The 21268-nt window shown below is 36.5% G+C and overlaps 1 protein-coding gene and 1 long non-coding RNA gene across 4 annotated transcripts in view; one reads left to right on the top strand and one right to left on the bottom strand.

Moving 5' to 3' along the window:
• LOC136852539 (uncharacterized) overlaps nt 1–21268 on the bottom strand; it is a 74385-nt gene that overhangs the window by 19457 nt on the left and 33660 nt on the right. The gene's annotated exons all lie outside the window — the stretch shown is intronic.
• Nucleotides 1–21268, top strand: part of Atg18a (Autophagy-related 18a) — a 121304-nt gene that overhangs the window by 86582 nt on the left and 13454 nt on the right. The window contains exon 10 of one of the 3 annotated variants that reach the window (XM_067127275.1): nt 1908–1970. The exons of 1 other annotated variant lie outside the window; for it this stretch is intronic. In XM_067127275.1, the coding sequence (XP_066983376.1) occupies nt 1908–1970 (63 nt within the window). Of the gene's footprint in view, nt 1–1907; nt 2010–21268 lie in introns of all 3 variants that reach the window. One more of the 3 variants, XM_067127274.1, reaches the window with a different exon arrangement.

Raw genomic sequence — 21268 nt, 5'->3', positions numbered from 1 at the left:
TATACATTCCTGGAACAATAAATAGTTTAGAGAGCTTCTTACAGTGTGGGTGTAAATTTAAACACCAGGAAGGACATGGTGGTGTTTGAATCTGGTGTTGCCTTTGGCTTTGACATCTTGAGCTTATCTTCTTATGCCCTTCTTTCTGACAGGCAAAAGATTGGTGAATCTAGGAACACTCAGGACATGAATATTAGCCTATGTATGATGAAGGGTTTTTATGAAAAAAAGTCATATAAAAAGTGTTTTTCAGCATTAATGATCATAAATGATGTGTTGCCAGTTTGCAGTATTAGATCAACCAGTCACTTTGCAGTTTAAATAAAAAAGTTTGTACAGTCACCATGAGTATGGCTGTGGTATATCATGTTGGTCACATTAGCTTTCAGCTGCCTGTCCCATTTTGTGTTAACACATTTCTGAAGAAACTGTTCAAGTTCATGATTATTAAACTTCATACACAGACAAATCTTGGTGAGACCATTTCAACCTTCCAAAATTTGGTGATCTTTACCTTTCACTTGATACTGACCTCACGGTTCTTGATATTGTGCATAGTTGAATTTGCTGTACACCTTGAATGGTGCCTTGATATAATATCATGCACTTAAGCATCTTGACATGAGCCTTGTAACTATGCCAGAATTTAATAACTGTCACCATCTGCATGACCCTGAAAGCCATGAAGGATGCCTTCATATTTCATAAAAGAACATTTAAATCATGCAAAATTTTATGATGACATTGTGTTTGAACTGGCCTGTACATTCTTGATTTTACACATAGCTTATTTTCTTGAAATGTAAAAAATTGTTTATGTATCGACAGATATAACTGATATCTTGGTTTCTCAGGAACTATAAAAAATAAAGCCTCCACAAAACCAACTTAACTTTAATATTCGATGGAAATATGTGCTGCAGTTTATGGTTTATCACAAAAATAATTATGTTCCATTTATACAAACCTATTGCTTTACATAAATTGCATTCTGCCTACTCCCATTCATTTAGCATTTTGGCTATACAGTACACTTGGAGCAAATTAGTGATTATTTGAAGCAGGTAAGAGGTTCAGTTTTAATTAGAGAAGTCTTGTTTGTCATCATGTATTGTTTTTCTTATTTCTGATTAGGATTCAGTGCTTAGTGTGTCTAAAGACTAATAATACTGTACATTACATAGTAAATCAACAGGTATCTATGAAGAAAAAATAATACTAGCAAAGCTTGTATATTTTGATACAGATCACATTTAATGTAGCAGTTTTAACCTTATACCTATAAATTGTGTAATTATGGACTCAGATTCCCCTCATTAAGTCATAAGTGCACCATTGAAGGGTTTTGGGTGATTCCGTGGCTCCTATTATACTGGCGTATAGTTTTGAGGTTTACTTTGTTTTCTTTTCCATTATGAATTTCTCTTCTCACAAGTAGCAGTGAAGCACCCAATGAAACTCTGCCTCAGATTTCTTATAACCTTGCCTCAGATTTCTTATAACCTTTTTAGCTCATATCCATGTAACATTGTTTTAATTTCCTTATAAGTAAAATTTTCTGTGCTTTAGGTATTCATTTGGTAATGAAGGATAGAGCATTTTTCTTCAAAATTGTTGTGGGGTTTGTATATTAGTCTTCATAGTTTTTACATAGCATAATCATAAATTTAAGATTATATTTGTTTTTATCCAATATGTAAAATCATTGTTTTTTAGTAGTTCAGTTTGATTAGTATTTGTTTTCAGCATAGTTTTATTGTTTAGGCAAATACGAAAACAAACAGTTCTGTGTAACAATAGGAATTAACCTAAGAGTTTGTAAGAAAGTAGCTAGAATGGCCAGTCACATTTGAGGATTACTTGTATGCCCGCTTATCCTTGGTACTGACCTCTGTGGTCCCTGGCAGTGAACACGACGGGAAGCAGCTATGCGGGAGTGGTGAGGGGGCCTTCTGCTGGAGTCATGACAGGTAGTACATCAGCTGACATGCTTCCATCACTCAACCAGGGTAAATGATCAAATGTTAACTGGTCTTATTACTTATTGTTGTGGAGGGGTTTTGCTACTTTATATGCCACAGGGTGTTTGCTTGCTTTTATGCACTGGTATTGTAGTAGTAAAAGCAATTACATATTTCATAAGGTAGTTGCAACGTGGACCTAGTTACGGAACATCATTTACCCATGTATTTCACGAAGGAGTAGCACTTCAGAGAACTCCAGCTTGTCTAATCAGCTCATGCATCTAGAACTTTGGCATCACATTTGTAAATTTTGCACTCATTTTTTTTATTCATTATTCTTAAATGTTCAGAATGCATGGTTTGAACATTGTAGAAGTACTGTATGGGACCTTGTGGTTTCTGTGAATGATGCTATTGCCAGTCTTATTACTACACTAAAATTCTAGTTCTTGGGAAATGTTGAATTTTATCAAATTTAGTTGTAGAAAACTACTTTTTTTAATGCTGCTTGAAATTTAGTATTTGATATATGAAAATGAACCCTTTGTTAACCGTTCCAATTCGCACTTTGTTGAATCCAGAAAATGCAGTTCATTGCACCTATGAATTTTATATGAATTGAGACAAGGGCAAGGGTTCAGCATATACATATTGCAGTAACTTTTTAGGTAAGAGGTAATGCAGATACAGATGATTTATTTATTTACAATGACTAGGAATTTCAATGTTTCATCACACTTTTCTTGATTGCACATTACTGAGTAGATCTAGCAAATGTCTGAGCTATTTTGGGCTAAGCACCTTTTATAAAGAAAAATCAGTTTTTATTATATAGCCTTCCTGAAAGTAAGTGAGTAATTATTTTTGTCAGATAAATTAAAGATAAATACCTCAAGTAACTGCTCCGCACCACGTATAGAAAGCATTAGACTTCATTGGTGTGAAATTTGATTCATAAGCAGTTTTGCTGAATTATAGTATTTACACTTGTATCTCTTGATGTTTCTCAAATGTGGAACTCTAATAACTAATGCTGTATTGTAGCACCTTCACCTTTTATTTGAATTTTTTCTTCTTTTGTGACATTGTTATTTTATTATAAATGAAAAAGAATCAGCTGACCATGTGGGATTAGGGTTTTTAGCAACAAATGGGTTTAAAGCTTTGGTTAGCTAATGGTAGTCATTTTCACTACAAGTATATGGGTGTAGAATACTTTTCAGAACACCTAAGTAAGTTGTATCCTTGCCATTCATTACTTGGGCAGTAAACCCAGAATAAATTTAAATTACAGAACCACTTTGTAATAATCATAGCTTGTGTATATAATTTACATTTTTTGCATAACTTGTATGGTGTATGTAGCTTATTCAGTCTTATGAAGTGCTCTAAAGGACTGTAACTTTTGAATTGTTCCCTGAAAAAATCAAGGTAAGGAATGCTATTAAGTAACACCTCAACTTAACAGGTTTCTATACTTATCAGCAAAATTACTGTATTATTATAATTTTTTGCTATGCTGTTATTCTAGATGTGATGCATTTTAAAATAAATCTCAAATTGGATGTTAAATGTAAAGTAGAGGTTAGTTCAGGTTAGGAGATATGTAAAATTGCTGTTAGCTATAAGATATCTAGAAAATATTCAAATGCAGACTATAATATTTAGGGTCTTTGTTACTTACCAGAAAGCCAGGCCTCCAAAGTGTCTCTTAAGTTGAGGTTCTACTTATAAAAGATTAGTACTAATTCTTATGAACCAAAGATAGAATGTTGAAATCCTTTCTTAGTTTGGAGAAAACCTTTTATTACTATCATTATTATTATTCAGTAAAATTATATAAACCAAAGGCTTCAGCATGAAGTAACCAACAGAAGATTATAAGACAGAAAAAAGGTTTTAGTAGCAATTTTGTGATAGGTTTTAATTGATGCTTATAGAAATAACATAAGCCAAACAAAGTTATGGTGTTTGGAAAGGAAAAAGTAAAGTCAGGAAAACAGCTGTGTGGCTGCTGTGGGAAAGGTGTTGGGGGTGGGTATACGCATAGGATGCATGTGCAGTGTTGTCAAAGGACGGGAATAAAAGTTAAGATAACAGGTGAACATAAAGGTAAATTGATATATCAAAATCTGTGATGAGTGGACATGAAACAACATTTAGGACAAATGGATGCTAATCCAAAATGGTAAGGATTTGAAATACTTCAGAGAACCATTATTTCCAGAATAAATATTTACAATTTTGAAAATTATTATTTAATTGATTTTAAGAGCAGAAAAATATAAAAATAGGAAAGGAGATAAAAATCAATGAAAACCTTGTAAGCTAAGGCATATACCCTGCTTGGTATCATATATGTTTTTAATTTTAGCATTATGCTCTGTACATTGCTCAAACCTTCAGCATGTGGTTTCATGTACTTTTTTTGTCCACATCTTATGTGCAACTTGAGAATTTCTCGTCTTAAAAAATTCTAGGGTTGAACAAAAAGGGTATGATAAAAGTTGCTAAATTCATAGCCATTTTCCCCTACCTGAGGGATGTAAATGAAAAGTATATGTATTCTTCATTTTTTCTTAGGCTATGTAATCTTAATAATATATTTACTTTTAATATTTTTTACACTAAGAAAACATAATAATTATATACACTGGCTAAATCATCAGTGCCAAAAGGGCAAAATGAACTTGAAACTTTCAAAATATTCTTTTGGCTTTTAAGTTTTCTGCCTCTTGTCTACTCAGTGCCATAGCCTTTTGGTTTCACAATTATTCAGTGTCATAGCTTGTTAGCTTCATGTCCATATGGTGTCATAGGTTTTCAACTCTGTCTTTATAACAACATGTGTTTGGCTTCCTTCTATCATCAAACATGCAGACACTCTGTACTCAATGACCTTGCTCCATTCCTACAAACTGGTCAGTAAGCAAATTTATTGACAAGCAAGGAGTCCTCCTCTCTGTCACCTCAGCCTTGTATGGATAACTAGAGCTTAAGTTTGCAAACAAAATAGGAAAAAAATAGGTTAAATATTTAATGCAGTAGTGCAGTATTGTAACTGGATTAATTTTGTATACATGAATTTTTCAGTCTATATACAGTATTGTAACTGGATTAATGTTGTATACATGAATTTTTCATTGTCTGTATAATATGTACACATATGCACTGCATTAAGGAAACTATGTAAGTAATATTTGTATGCTTATCCCCCTTCTATCTAAAGTTAAATTCTTTTTGAAAAAAAAATTGAGAGAGAAGCAAGCATATGCACAGCAAGCGTGTGGTTTCCTCAATTCATTGCAAGAGCATATGTATGCATATACACAAACAAATATATATGTAACATTACAGTACTGTACTTCATTAAATACATTAAATAAATATCAGTAAAAATACTGAAAGAGAGAGAGAGAGAGAGGGGGGGGCACATTAAGTTTAGATGTACATATGTGCACTGCTTGTACATCTGCACACACACACACAGGTTAGCCAATATGCTAGGCTTACACACTAACTTTAAATAACAAAAACACAATCATTTACACAACTTCAATTATTCTTACTGAAAATCATTTAATAAACAAACATTTCAGTGATTTCTCATGTTTAAACTACAATTTTGTTTTTTGCTTTCATTTTATTTGCAAATTTAAGCTTTCGTAAATTCATTGTCACCATCTGAGTTAGACAACAAGGGCAGAGGAGATTGAAGGGAGTTGGGGGCCAGACTCCAGAGTAGCAGACAGAGACATTCATGTACAGTAATTGATTGCTTATGGAACCTGCAGTTTACATGTTTAGTTCTCATACTACCTTTACTACCAACTGGTCTGGGAGCTGGTCGTAAGTTAAACAGCTATGTCATTAGCAAGAAGTGTCTACATTTGTCATCTTGTCTGTGCTCGAAGGGGGATAAACTCTATACTGAATATGAGAGATTGTACCAAATGTAACATACGTTGCGACAAGAGCAAGTGGAGAACCATATTTTGGCAGATGGTAGGTCTAACAAAAGGGGAACAGATTGGATTGTGAAGGATTGTGATTCAGTGCAGTAATAGAGTAGCGATAGCCTGGATGAAATGGAAGGAGAAAGCTAGCCTTTTAAGAGACAGCACAGACTTGATGAAGAAAATGAAAAGACCTTTAAAAGTTGTGATGATAGAATATTAATATTCAGAAGAGTGCAGTACGATTGTAATATGAATGAGGAAGGTAGAGATATGGTAAATATTGGCTGGAAAATACACTTGAGATCTCAAAGATTGAGATAGTTTGGACATGTAATAAGGGGTGAGGAGTAGTTAGCATGAAAGGTTGTTGATATGGAAATAGCAGGATGAAGACCTTTATGGAAGCCAAGGAAGGAAATTAGAGGAAAAGGGACTGATGAAGACTTAGACATGATGAGGATTCAGGCTGACTCCCTCTGCCAGGAGCTATTGGAGAAAACTCATTTCATGTTCAATCCCACAAAGGGAAAAATTGATGTAAAACTGTAATGATACAGAGATATTCATAGAATACTTATAATGGTATCAGCATTTATCTATAAAATGTAACATATAAGACATATTAGGACATAATTATATAGTAGAGTTAGCAGGACATAATTGTACAGTACAGTCAGCCTTCCATTTTAACTAACTTTTGTGAGTTTGAGAACACACTTGAGAAGAATCCCCATGAAGCTCCAAAATGAATACACAGAAATTATTTTGACATAATACACAAAACCATTAGAATTGTGAGTATTACTATTATGACCTTCCTTGCATCATGTTACTATGTAACTACCAGTACACTTTACAACTTTAAAGTGGAATGATGACTACAGTATGTACCTTTATACAGGATGATGTGTATAGATTATATATGTATATTTATACAATCTATTACATCTACTTTATAAGAATTACTGGTATTTGAATCTTCACAGACGTTGAGGTGGGGTGTCTGTTCTTTGAACCAATCCCTAATGTAAGTCAAGGGTCAACTGTATATCTTTTTCAGTTGCTGTACCACTGTCATTAAAAAGAAAGACTGCAAAACATGAGAATTTAGTAAGCATTGTGCAACTTTAATATTACAACGTGGGGGCTGGTCATTAGTGCTAGAATTTTGTTACCATTTGAAACTAGTACTAACTTGAAGCAAAGAACAACAGTTGTAGGAGGGGTAGCATGATGATTGCATGAAATAATACAGTTGTCATTGAAACTTAAAATTTTCATAAGCTTTATTCATCCCATTAATTAGCAGTTAAAAAAAGCTGTGTGTGGTACCTTTTTTCTTAGACAAAATTATTGAAAGTGGTTAAATTTGCATAACAAAGAGTGAATAGTCAAGTTTAAGTATGCATCATCATTGGAAGTACCAAGAACAGTTCTTTCAGTCTACTGCTCGCTACAGTCCTCTTTATGTATGTTGCATTGGTGATATTGTTGCCTGAGATGACTGGTATGAAATTGTTTTATAAAAATTTCAGATCTTGTCCAGACTCACCTCCTTGATTGACAAATATACAGTATAAGCAGCAATACAGGTGGTAAATAAATCTGATATCAAACTAGATCTCTGTTGGTAATGTATCTACATGGTTTATCAGCTCCTCATCAGTAAATTAATAGTAAACATAAGACAAAGGGTAACGTGGAAAGTTATATTTGAAAATGTTTTTCAGGTTATCTGTGTATTTGCAAAATGGTGATCTAAACACGGTAGTTGAATGGAAAAAGTTTCTTTTGCTATTGTAATACTTGCTATTTTCTAGGAAAGATTTGATTATTCTTCATGGATTATGTAGTTAGTGTTGACATTTTGAAAATAGTTGTCGTTTACTTTAAAAGTTGAGATTATGCCTACTACTTCTCTGCAAGTTCCAACTGTTCTTCCTGGATAAATATGCAGATTATCTTATACCAATCTCTTGTTTTCCATTCCTTTGCATCATGGCTCACAACAAGCAAGGATGTCCTGTCTTTAGCTCTTGAATGAATTTTCTGCATGTTCTATCTCTCCAGGTTGATTCAAGGTTCTTCCAGTGCAGTTTCTGTTTTCAGTTTATCCTTAGTTTTTGTATAAGTACCTTGCCAAGTAATTACATAGCTATAGTTTCTAACTAGTATGACAGCTTAAATTCAAAATTCATGGCAACGCTTCGTTTAGTGCAGGTGACCAGTACCACCTCCAAACGGCAATACTAGGAACGACTTAGCAGTTAACCTCATTCTGTTTCTGTCATCCTCGATGTAAACATCGGATATTTGCAGCAGCTTTTTTCATCATTTGCCCGTTACCTAACCGGATTTTGGAGATGTATTATCGCCGATTTTGGGTAACCTTCAAGCCTATACTTTCAAGATCAGTATTTTGTTATTAAGATCTGATTCAGATTTATCATTTTTTGCAAATTGATTAACTACTTCCGTGATTTCTACGTAGTAAGTAGAAAATCTGCTACTACACTGTAGTGATATAGAAGTAGTCATTTTCCACTCAGCCTAGCATAGCTGGGCTATAGACTGTTTGCTGAGTAGAGATAACTTAGGCAGATTAGCATGAAGAGCAAAAGTTAGTTAAAATATCGGCTCTTTGCTGAGTAGCGTAATAATGAACATTGTGTTTGCTACCACCTTTACTGAGTAGGGAATAAAATGTAAACATTGCATTCACTACCATCTTTGCCAAGTAGCATAATAAAATGTAAACATTGTGTTCGCTACAGGACTGATATTTTCAGTACTGTAATGAAATGTATATATCTGCAAGTCTCAAACAATGTTTGTTAGAAGTTGAGATTTGTCTGTATGATGGTACTCTGTGTACTTCAAAGAATTAATTAAACATCTTATTACACTTTCCTTTGCAGAGAACTGAAAGTGTAAGGGCAGAATGTAGTAAGGAGGGAAATTGTGCTAATTTTGGTTGCGCTGACCTTTTGAAAGAATTGCCAGTTTTCATCCAGTTCTGAGGTTTCTGGCGAAGACTGAAATGCCGTAAAGTTCTTCACGGCCACTAAAGATATTCATGTTGATGATTGCTGTACTCTGCTTCCTGTCAGTGGTAAGGAAGCTAGCCTCTGACATCCTTATTGCAGTTTCGCTCTTTGTTGAATGACCTTAATTGGACTTCAAACAGAGAAGAGCCTTGCACCTTCTCAGACCTGCTTTCCTGTGCAGCTCCATTTTCCTAGCACATGGCGCTGTCTACTGAGTGCCCGGCACCTGTTCTAGAATGCTCGACAATATCTTTCTGGTGCTTGGATGCCGCCGCTGAATGCCTAACATCCGCTAACGATGCCCAGATTTCTGCGGTTATGGAATTCTTCAAGCCTTTCATAACTGTTCCAGATGATATTTTCCACCACGAACAGTTCTACACATGTTTTCATTCTGTAGGAAGGTGTTGTCGAAGTCCACGGAAGGTGTTACCAAGTTCAGTAATGTTGAGTCCACTCGGATATCGACGTGTCCTCATGGCTGTCTTAGAGTCGGCAGCTAGTCCGCAAGAGTGTCTGCGATTCTGCATGTGGATCTACAAGTTCACTCATTTCTCTGCGAGTCCGCTTGGTCATCAGCGAAAGGCATGTCCCACAGCCCCTTTTTTCCTTCGATTAGAAGACGAAGTTCAGATGAAGACAAACCAGACAGCCCTTTCCTTCAGTCTTCATGGCTATTGAGTGAAAGCCTTACAGATGCAGGAAGCACCCTTCCTTGTCCCTGCCAGACTCTGGGAGTACCTTAGGCCCTTCTTATGGGACAGGGTCTTCCAAGCTCGAGGATCTGTGCTTTGGCCTCTTTACAGGACAAGTCTTCTATGGAGTCCTCATTCCTCTTGTGTTTGACTTTTTTTTTTCAGGGTATGAATATTAATCCTCACCTGGACAACTGGCTTCTTCAATCCCTTGGCTGCTTCAATCCCTTCGATGGAAGATCTCAAAGGTTTTTTGATCTCAAGTCCACCTGGGGCAGGGAAACTCAGCTGGACACCTTTGTTTTTTCTCACAGCCTCAAATCTAGTTGGAACTACGGTGGTAGCTGTCTGAACATTTACTTTTGCAAGGGAAGTTCCTTCATCCTTGAGCATAAACCTAGTTTCAACGTCTCAGATTGAGGTTGTGGAGCCCTCTTGAGGAACCTGGGATTTTCCAGGACATTGTCCCCAGATGGACAGATCCTTCACTGCTTTCTCATAAAGCTAGAAGTTTTTTTACGTAAAGTTCAACGCCTTTTGACCTTACTACACTCCTAGACTGTGGTAGCCATTCATACAAGACCACAGTTTTAACGTATTTTTGTAAGCAGGAGTTGTGCCATGTTTCCCTGCCACCAAATAGTAAGAATCCTTTTTCTGTGGACAGATCATCAAGTCTTCTGGTCACTCAGTTCGTTAAGGGAATCATTCAGGCAACTAAAGTCCTAGCAGACGTACTGAGCTGTCAGAAGCATGTTGTCTTCATCATGGAACTCTGACCCCAGGTTTCCAGGATCTGTGGAATCTGGGGCAGGCCCTTTTTGAACCTGTTTGCCCCTTCAAAGAATCTTCGTCTTCCTCTTTTGTTGCCCAGCAGGTGCAACGGACACCATGCCTACAGACTGGTCCATCGGACCTCCTCTACTCACAAACTTCATCACAGTCAAGGAGGAGCTACACAAGCTTTAGGCTAACTGCAAGTTGCGTTGACATCTTAGCCCTATTCTACCCGTGTCATGGTTCCTGAACCTGCTCGCTTGTTGGTGGACTTTACAAGATTCTCCCCCAACTGTGTCTTCTCAGACAACCTCTCCTCAAGAGATCTACCATAGTGGTCTGCTTTTGCCCCAACAGGCTCCAAACTGCCTGGAGGCTTGTCAACTGAAAAGTCTTTAGTTCTAGACGTGCTGCAGCGGGTATTGCATGACGTAGAAGTCAATCTTATCTTTTCGCCTGCCAGGCCTAAGGGGCTATTTTCCGAAGTTGGTGTCTCAAGCAGCTATTTTCCAAAGTTGGTGTCTCAAGCACTGTGTCTCTTCTGTTGAGATGTCTGTGACCCCTTTGTGAATTAACCCGTTTCCTGCCGAGGAAACCTGGAATCTTGTATTCCACTATTTAGGGGTATAGAGACCCAGTTCTTTTGTCATCCCAATCTCAGTGACCTTTCAAGTCCTTGGCACATCCAAGCAAGGAAGAAGATGTGGGTTGCTCATTTTCCCTTGGATTTTAGCCAAGAACGAGGAACTGTCCAAGTCCTGGATCCGTTTCTTTCACCGTTAAGAATTTTACGGGGAAATTACCGACACCCCAAGCAGGGGTTCAGGTGCAGGCTCGCCTTCTGCCACAAGTGCCAGCCAACCTCCCATGGCAAGTGACTGCCCATCCCCGTTGGCCAACCCCCCATCCACCCAAATAATCAGCTTATTCATTTCCCATCTTCGTGAGTTGCCATGGACACATTAGATATAATTCTTGGAATATTTTTTTGGCCTCAAGCAGAACATTCCTCCCCTAAACATGTTCTGCAAAAACTTTAAAGGCATCATTGCTTTACAAGAAATGCTCCTCTTGCCTCATGACCTTCCCATCTGCGATTCAGTGCATGAAGACTTCAGAGCTTTCTCAACCTCATCAATGCAAGTTACAGATTCCTGTGGCACCAGTCGTTAAACAATATGGTGAATATGATGACCTGTAGGAGTGAGATTCCTGGGACTTCAAGTGACAGTAGGGAACTCTAAGATCCTATTAATTACTGTAATGTCTATATGCCCTGGGAAAAGAACAATTGTTTTGATAAATACTGCATGATTCTAGGTGAGTTACACAGCACTATTCACGATTCTACTGCTGATCATATTTGTATAATTGGGACCATAATTCTCACCCTACAAAAGTTTATAACGAACTTACTCGCTTGTCAAAATCATACTCTCCAAATTAGTGATGTCATGCTCCTCCCTCCCTCCTCCTATATCTATGTACAAAATAGAATGGACACAATTCCAACCTCCTGGCTGGACCACTGACTGTGTCATGTTCCCTCAACTTCATGATTCTATTGTGACTTGCAACATTCGCTACGATCTTGCAATGGGCATGATCACATCCCCCCTACAGGTGTCAGTCAGTACCCCATCCCTCCCTACTGTAAACCCCCTAACTGATCACCCACCTGCTGATAACTGAGACTTTAAAAACCAACAGAAAACCAGATCCTTTAAGGAAGCCACGGAAACCAGTCTGGTGGTCAATAGTTCAACAGGCAGACGCCTTACTGTGCACTAACTCAGAATGTAGCAATGACCATCACAGGAGAGATCTGAAAGAATTCTATTCAAATATAATTTCTGCTATGCTTGCCTCCAGCATGGATACCTTTAGATCTCAAGGCAACTCTCATAATATACCTGACTTGGTTAAAGATCTGTATACACATTAACGAGAAGTGGAGGCAAAAAGGTATCCTGAGGGAAGGACACTTTGCACTGCTAATGAGGCAGGCAAGAGCGCAGTTCAAACTTGCCCTTAAGAACTGCAGACTGAATGAAAAGCAACCAAGAGTTGAAGCAGTGTCTAGAAAATTTTAATCTGATGATTACCCTCATCTTTGAAAAGACATTCAATCCCTAAATTCCAAAACTAAAAAGGTATCACAGAGTAGGAGAAGCCATCGGTGACAAGGCTATTGCAAGAATGTGGGGCGATCACTTCAGCACTATCCTGAATTGCATAAATGACAGCACTATCCTGAATTGCATAAATGATCAAGACTCCCGAAGGGATGTAGATAACCTCCTTACTGATAACATTGTTTCATTTTGCTGATCGTATTACGCCAGGTAACATCAGCGATGCCATAAACAACATACCTAATAATAAATCCCTCGGCTGCAATGGTCTACCAGCTGAATTTTTCAAATTCTGCTAACCGATAATTTACATTTTGCTAGCTACTCTATTCATTGCATGCATAATTCACGTTTTTCCCAGACTCCCTACTCTTAGTTCATTTAATACCATTAATAAAAAAACAAGCTAAAGGATGCAGCTGGCCCTGGCAATTATTGCCCGATTGCAGTTACTAAAATTGCATTGAAGATACTTGAGTCTGTTCTTCTAGTGAGACTTCTCCCCTTTCTACACACTACTGACAACCAGTTCGGCTTTAAAGCAAACCACTCAACTGACACCTTCATCTACATCCTGAAAGAATTGCTGAACTTTCCTGTTTTCCTATGTTTTTTAGATGTGAGAAAAGCATTTGACAGAGTAAACTACCTGAAGTGCACAAACGAGATACACCTCTATCTAATTGGCATTTTATGTTCTTGGTTTCCCACACAGCAATTCTGTGTCAAATGGGTAACGTATTATTGTACACCTTCGGCTCCCTAAATGGGCTCCGGCAAGGGGGTATTCTTTCTCCATACCTGTTTGACACATACACAGATGCCCTGAATGTCAAACTGAACTCACTTCCAATCGGATGCACTATCAACGAAACAATAAAAAACCTCTGTTATGCTGACGATATGGTTCTGATTTCCCCATCAGTGCAAGGTCTCCAGTGACTCATCGACACTTGCCGCCAGTATGCAGTGGAATTTGACATCCTACACAGTAATACCCCGAGCTTGTGCGAATTCAGACACACACATTTTTCATTGGAACTAACTAATTATCAAACACGACTTTTTCACAGACACAAACATTTGCGAATACTTGAGAAACCCTGCAAAAGTGTTTGTTTAATTTTTTATGTAATTTATAACTTTTCAAGCTTTAATATGTATATTAGATAACATTAAATAATAAAAGTAATAATTTCTCTCTCTCCATCTCTCTTTTACTGAGATGAGAGAATTTTTATGGTACAAGTATGTTTATTTGTTTTGTATGATGAATTTTTTACCTAATAATAATTATTAATTTTCAAATATTAATAAGATTAATAAGATTCAATATTAATAATAATAATCATCATAATAATAATAATAATAATAATAATAATAATATAACTGTAATTACAAAATTCGTATGTGGTATGTATTTTAAACAAACAAATATTTTTCCCTCATCTTCTGTAAGAAGCTCGAAGGCAAAAGCTGTCAGACGTGTCACTTTAACATGACAAGAAGGGGTAGTGTTGCTGATTAGTGGTCAAAGGTTTCTTGTAATTCTCTCTTTCTCTCTCTCTGTCCATAATAATTCATAAAAAATTTCTCTCAAGTAAGGACAACTGTTATCTCTCTCTCTCTTATTCATAGTTAGGGCAACCTATGTATTACTGCTTCTCTGTATGTCTTTAACTGTACAGTAGATAATTTTAAATTGATCTAATTTTACCTGTACCGTTTACAAACTGTAAATGCGCGTTCTAAAACATAGAGACATAGAGCATTTCAGAACAAAGAGAAAGAGACAGAATAAAGAAGTTTTTAAAAATGAGGTTAAGAAGACTTCTAAAAATAGATCAGTGGAATGGGGGGAGAAAGAAATAGTATACTAATCATTGCACTCTCCTATATTCTTATGTTAACCATTTCTTTTTTTTAAGGGTAATGTATTAAGCTAACTTTTAAATGAATTACAGTAACTTTAATTTCACTTAAAAGTTAGTTTAATGATGAATTTCCATCTTTTGATATCTAATGTAAGAATAACTTCTCTCTCTCTCTCCATAATAATTCGTAAATACAGTGAAACCCCCTCCCCCCGTATTCGCGGGGGATGCGTACCACACACCCCCATGAATAGCTAAAATCTGTGAATACTTAAAACCCCTCTAAAAACACTTAGAACTGCCCATTTTGATAGTTTAAACACAGAAAAACCCTGTAAAAATGCATATACTGAGTATTTTAATATTTTTATCACAAAAAGTGCATTTATTCATGAAAATTATATGAAAATACAGTAATTAGTGAATATTTCTCAGTGAAAAATACCGTGAATGGGCGAATTTTCAGTGAATAATGGCTAGATATGTTCCACAGAGAAACCCGCAAATCATGAGAACGCGAATACGGGGGGTTTACTGTAATTCAACTTGATATTTCAAGTAAGGACACTATCTCTCTCTCGTGTTATTCTCTCAGTCTCCGTAATAATTGATAATTTCACTCTCTTAAGTAAGGACAACCCTCTCTCTCTCTCTCTCTCTCTCATAGTTAGCGCTCACACATTTTTACAACTTATTATTTCTCTGTACGTCTTTACCTTTACAGTAGATAGTTTAAATTAAGCTTTTAAATGAAATTACAGTAACTTTAATTTCATTTAAAAATTAGATTAATACTGAATTTCCATCTTTTGATATCTAACGTAAGAATAACTCTCTCTCTCTCTCTCTCTCTCTTGTTGTTCTCTCTGTCACTAATAATTCATAAATAATTTAACTTGATATTACAAGTAAGGACAGCATCTCTCTCTCGTGTTATTCTCTCAGTCTCTGTACTAATTGATAAATAATTTCACTCTCAGTAAGGACAATCCTTATCTCTCTCTCTCTCATTCATAGTTAGTGCTCACACATTTTTACAACTTATTATTTCTCTGTACGTCTTTACCTGTACAGTAGATAGTTTAAATTGATCTAATTTTACCTGTACCATCTATGAAGTGTAAATGCGCTAGTGTGGCAAATACGTTCTAAAACATAGTGACATAATAACTAAGAGTTGTATTAGTCAAAATAAAAAACACTGTTTGTTCATGAAAAAGCATTCCAGAGCAAAGAGAAAGAGACGTAGAATAAAGTTATTAAAAAGAGGTTGAGAAGACTTCTAAAAATAAATCAGTCGGAAGGGGAGAGAGACAGAAATTCCCTTCCAACTGTCTATTTTTACATCAACCATTTATTTCATTTTTAAAGGTAATGTATTAAGCTAACTTTTAAATGAAATTACAGTAACTTTAATTTCATTAAAAGTTAACTTAATAATTTGGGAGCATGATTAGGGTCATATTTAGTGTTTAAACTTAAGAAATAAGCATTTATTAGCATTTTTACAGAACATGCCAAACTTATGCGAAAATTCACCTTCGCGAGGGGTTCTGGAACCTAACCTCGTGCAAGTTTGGCCTATGACCCTACAACAAAACCAGGACCCAGGTGTATGTCGCTGCTCCCAAGATCGCTTAAACGTATTGAAAAACCATAAATTTTCCATGGAAATCATTGTCTGGAATTTGTGCATGAATTTTCATATTTAGGCCACATTATCACGGACGACCCAAAAGATATGGCAGAAATAGAACAGAGACATCGTAAACTATGTGCAACTGGCAACAAGATTGCAAGGAGGTTTGCCTTCTGTCACAGAGACATGAAACTGCTGCTCTTCTGCGGGTACTGCTACAGTATATATATGGGTGTTCCCTTTGGATGAACTATACCCGAGAGACCAAGAGACGTATCACTGTTGTACACAGTGACATTCTGAGACACCTCATAAACACTCCTCACTATCACTCCACCATGCAGATGTTCATAGAAAACAGCCTGGATAATTTAAAAATCATTATGAGGCGAACAATGTCCAGTCTGATCACCTGACTGAGAAACAGCAGCAAATTCGCTCATACAAAGCATCGTGAGCAGTGAGGCAAGATCATCTAAATTGTGGGAAAGATGGGTTAATGAGGCATCTGTTCCTTAATTGACTCATTCTCTAATTTTGCAATTATGAAGTGTCATCTTCAGAATTTGTAATTATTATTATTATTATAATTCTACATTTCTTGTTATTATTGGTATTTTCCTTTTTTATTACTACCGTGATTAATATCATTGTAGAGTTTTGCTATTTTCAATTTTTGTATTTAGCCTTCTGGACCTACTTTTGTAACCACATAAGGTCTCCTTAGCTGGAAATTAGTTGTCTGAAATATGTTTTTAATTTTTATAAATTTTAATGTTTTTTTACTATTATTCTCCATATAATTACTGTCATTACCAGTACAGTATTATGAATTCTATTTTTCCTACTTCAGCAACTGTGTGGATACTGCCGATTATTATTTTTATCATGCTAAGATACTTATGTATCTAGATTGTGTGTACTGTATTTGTATACTCCATGTACTGTATATGGCCCTGAGCTGAAATAAAGGATGTTATTATTATTAATTTATTATTATAACTTGTCTAGCACCCAGCTCTCCTGGCGCCATTATTTTTGCTGTGAACTCTTCAGTCCAGCTCTCCTGGTGCCAACCACATCCTGGCGCCAGCTTATACTCTGAGCACCCAGAAGCGCTCACTAGCTTTGAGGAAGGATAGAGCGCTCTCTGTCCAGCTGGAATGTTCAGGTAGTACCTGGAAGGGACCAGAAGTTCAAGACCATCCATACCTCTAGGGCATTATGACAAAAGTTTGCCTCGCCCTCTGATTAGATTGTCTTGTCCTTTATCCTAATGGACTTTATTTTCTGAGACACTCAGATTTAGGAGAGCATTTTCCCCATAAAAAGTGAAAGCTAAAGACATCAAAACAGCTTCTGCCTCATTAGCTCTCAGGCACTATTTGTCCCTTACGTCCATTCTACAGTCGTCCTTCTGGAAGTGTAATCGATCCTCGCTTCCCACTGTTTTCAGGAAGTGAATCAGTGTTAAAATTTGGCAGTACCTTACCTTTATTAGTAACTGGGATGGTGTCGAGGAAGGAAGCATAGGATTTTCTCCTATCTCTTCACCTTGTAGTGAGGTGCCGAGTTTTAGGAAGCCGAGGGGGTACAAGGTACCTGGAGCACCCACCACTCTCAGTGGATGGGTTGTGGTTTTTATTTCAGTGTAGGTTGCTTTTATTGCAGTACTGCACCCAGGGCTAGGGCACTTGTTTTTTATTTTGTAATGCTTTGGCAGCCCTCGGAGTACTCCTCGGCTGCAAAGCTCCCACTGAAGTAGAGGTGACCCTCAGCTTTACCACCGCGCCACTGCAGGTTACATTGAGCACCAACCACAGGCAGCTTCTACTGCAGGCTCTCTTAACCAACAAGGAATGACAAGCATTGTATTCAGTGGTAGCAACTTTTCTAATTCATTACATGACTTACTGTTTTGGAATGAAATATGTCCATGTATCCCACCTCCTGTCAATATGGGATTCAGCTATGTAATTACTTGGTAAGTTACTTGTATAAAAATGATTTTTATAATAAAATAAAGTTTTATATACTCACCAAGTAATTACATGATTGGAGCCCTCCCTGCTCCCCTGTGATGGACATAAGTATGATTGGAGACTCCCCTCTGATGGACATAAGCATAAACAGAATGGGGTTATCTGCTTAGTCGTTCGTAGTATTGGCGTTAGTGGGCGGTACTGGTCACCTGCACTAAAAAATCGAAGTGTTGCTGCGAATTGTGAATTTAAGCTGTTGTACTATTAGAAACTATAGATATGTAATCACTTGGTAAGTACAGTATATATAAAACTTTATTATAAAAATGTCATATTTATAAACTGGGAGATTCTTAGCACCTCTTTATGCCTGAGACTGGGGACCATTTCTAAATCATGCTTATTCATAGAAAATTCCTTGGCTAAATAAAATACACTGAAAGGATAGCCAGTTCCTTATAGCATACAGTCCCTAGCAGACTAAGGCTAACGATCCCTGCCGTTGTCTGTTGGTATTTAACAAGGGTTATCTGCTAGGCGGCCAGAATTTGAAGACAAGAAAACAAGCACTCTCCGGTTGAGCCTGTTCATCATCGTGCAGCTGGTGTTTCTGGCGCTTCTCCTGAGTAAGGCCAGTTTTCACTGTGGATACAGTATCTAAAATGGTGGCAACCTACAAGGCAGTAGGTGCTCATATTGAGTGCATTAACATATTGGGTATAAAGTCCATATTATACAGTTTGTATTGTGTAATCAAATTCTCCTAATAGAGTTGGGTTTTTTGTAATATCATGCAAGAAAGCAAGCCAGTTATCATAATCTGATAATGCCTATATTTTCATAGGAGTTGTCAACTGCAATAAAGAATGGAAAAAGTAGTCATCTACCGAGAAATTCATTGACTGCAACAACTCCATTAAAAGAAATGAGGATGCTGATAGATCAGTCAAACTTGGATTAGTTATGAACAGAACAGACATATCATTCCTGTAAACAACCTCACAGCAATACTAAAATCCATCCAATCCAAGTATTGAAGGCAATGAGGGTGCTAATAGATCAGCCAAAGCTGGATTACCTATGGCCAGAACAGACATTATCATTTCTGCAGACTATATAGCAGCACTGAAATCCATCACTGTGAATAATGGCTTACATCATGGAATGAAGAACTTAAAAGAAGTTGAGATTAATAAAAGAAGTCGAGATTAAATCATAGGACCATGGCATTCTTCATTTTACTGTAACTTCAAATTGGATATAATTGTTTGACCCAAGATTTTTGATAAATAGCCCATATGATTGAGTCCCAAGAATATAGGTTAACACATATGAGTGTACAAACTTCAGCCAATAATGTTTTATCAGAATCTTAATTTTTAAGCAAGCCACCTCTTTTCATTAAAAAAAAACTGAAATAAAGTAACATCAAAGCTGATATCAGAGATCCCATTGCAAAATCTTCAATATTTATAAAAAATCATTGAATGAAAGATGCACATAAGCTATAAGAAAGAAGCATTTTGTAAGCATTTTATGAAATTTTTCCTAGCTGGTTTCATTTTTGCCATGCAGTCTAAAACAGTCAATAGTTTTCTTTAATAGGAACATGCATATAGGCATGGTGTCAAGGGTTGCTGATATTGTATTTGTGGGTTTTTCAGAGGAATTAGTTATGTCTTTTAATTAATATATTTTTCTAGTGCATACAGATTTTGTGTTAGTGACTTAGAAAACGAGCAATCTTTGAAGGCTGAAAGTATGGGTCTTGGTACTACTGTATAACATTTTTATGCACTGAAGCAGTAAAGTATTGATTGTGGAGGACCAACTGAGAAATAACTTTGTTATCATCAACTTAATCATTCTATTGAAATTTCTTCAGTCAGCAGTCTGTCTTGATTTCCATATTCTAGTTTCTTTATGTACATCTTCTTAAAAACATTTATAAATTTTGAAAAATGCAAAAGTGAACTTATCAATACAATCAGCTACCTGTTTTTCATGTACTTTAATGTCTTTGTTTTATTTTATTAGTACATCTTCAGTAGACAAAAATAATTTTGGTAATGATGCTGCTGCTGTCTATGATCTCTATTTTTTTGTGGTGTTGATTGGTTGTTGTTCAGTTAAAAAATTTTTCAAAATATAATGGAATGATTGGAAAGAGACCTTCTTGTAAACATGTATAAAAATTATCACTGCTTCAGCTACATTTAGTTCAGTCTGTGAGTAATTATTCAACATTAATTTTTTTATCACTGGGGAAGAATACATGTACTAGGATTCCTTTAATAAAGAAATTAGTAGGTTTAAAAATTCAGGAAAGGAAGAGATCCATTGGGAAGGTGTGTATCATCAAAGATTTTGCTTCTAGGTCATCTAGACCACATTTTTCTCAGGCTCTGCTAAGTGTGATCACTTGAGGATGTTGCTGTGAAGACTGACCAAGGGAATCTGTTCCTACTTCTTTTATACAAGGAGGTGGCATCCTGATTGGTCCAAAATAAGGTACAGATTCTCAACTGTTCCAAGTGCTTGAGTATTGTCTGCCCTGCATCTGGTGGGGTATTACTCTTGCCTGGTAGTAATGTTATTTTCTCCACTTGTTGGGATCACTTCATGGGTGTGCTGCTGGTTTTCTATTCTGGATGTGTGGTCTTGTTAGGGCTGTGGATGATATGAATTACTGTTAGGATGGCATATGTTGGTGGGAAGAAGAAATGTTTCCTGCATTGTATTTTTCAGGTTTATCCTGCATATTTAGAGCTGTTTATATCTGTAGCCATCTTGCATCAGGGGTGCTGTTGATATACTGTACTTGATGTTGTTGATAATGACATCATAATTGATGGAGGTGTTGTGCACGTTTCTCATATGATTATTGATGGCCCTTGAACATGGTGGGAGATCTTCCTTGCTCGGAGCAATGTGATCATCCCAGTACTAATAGGAACTGGGGCATCCATGGACATAGTATTTATATTGGTAGATGGCATTTCTTTTGAGGGGGGTCTGTAGAAGGGGGCAGGGATATTTTTTATAAATAAATCTCTTGTTCTCTACAGTCACTACCCAACTTTTGAATGAGTTACATTCCAGACAGCTGTTTGTATCTTGAATTGTTCATAAGTTGGTTTTTAATATGTACTGCATAATTTTTGTTGACAAATTATTAAAACATAGTAAGATATTA

The sequence above is a fragment of the Macrobrachium rosenbergii genome, chromosome 25, assembly GCF_040412425.1.
Source record: "Macrobrachium rosenbergii isolate ZJJX-2024 chromosome 25, ASM4041242v1, whole genome shotgun sequence".
NCBI lineage: Eukaryota > Metazoa > Arthropoda > Malacostraca > Decapoda > Palaemonidae > Macrobrachium > Macrobrachium rosenbergii.
The sequence above is the reverse complement of the archived record's forward strand: the minus strand, read 5'-3'. Positions and strand labels throughout refer to the sequence as shown.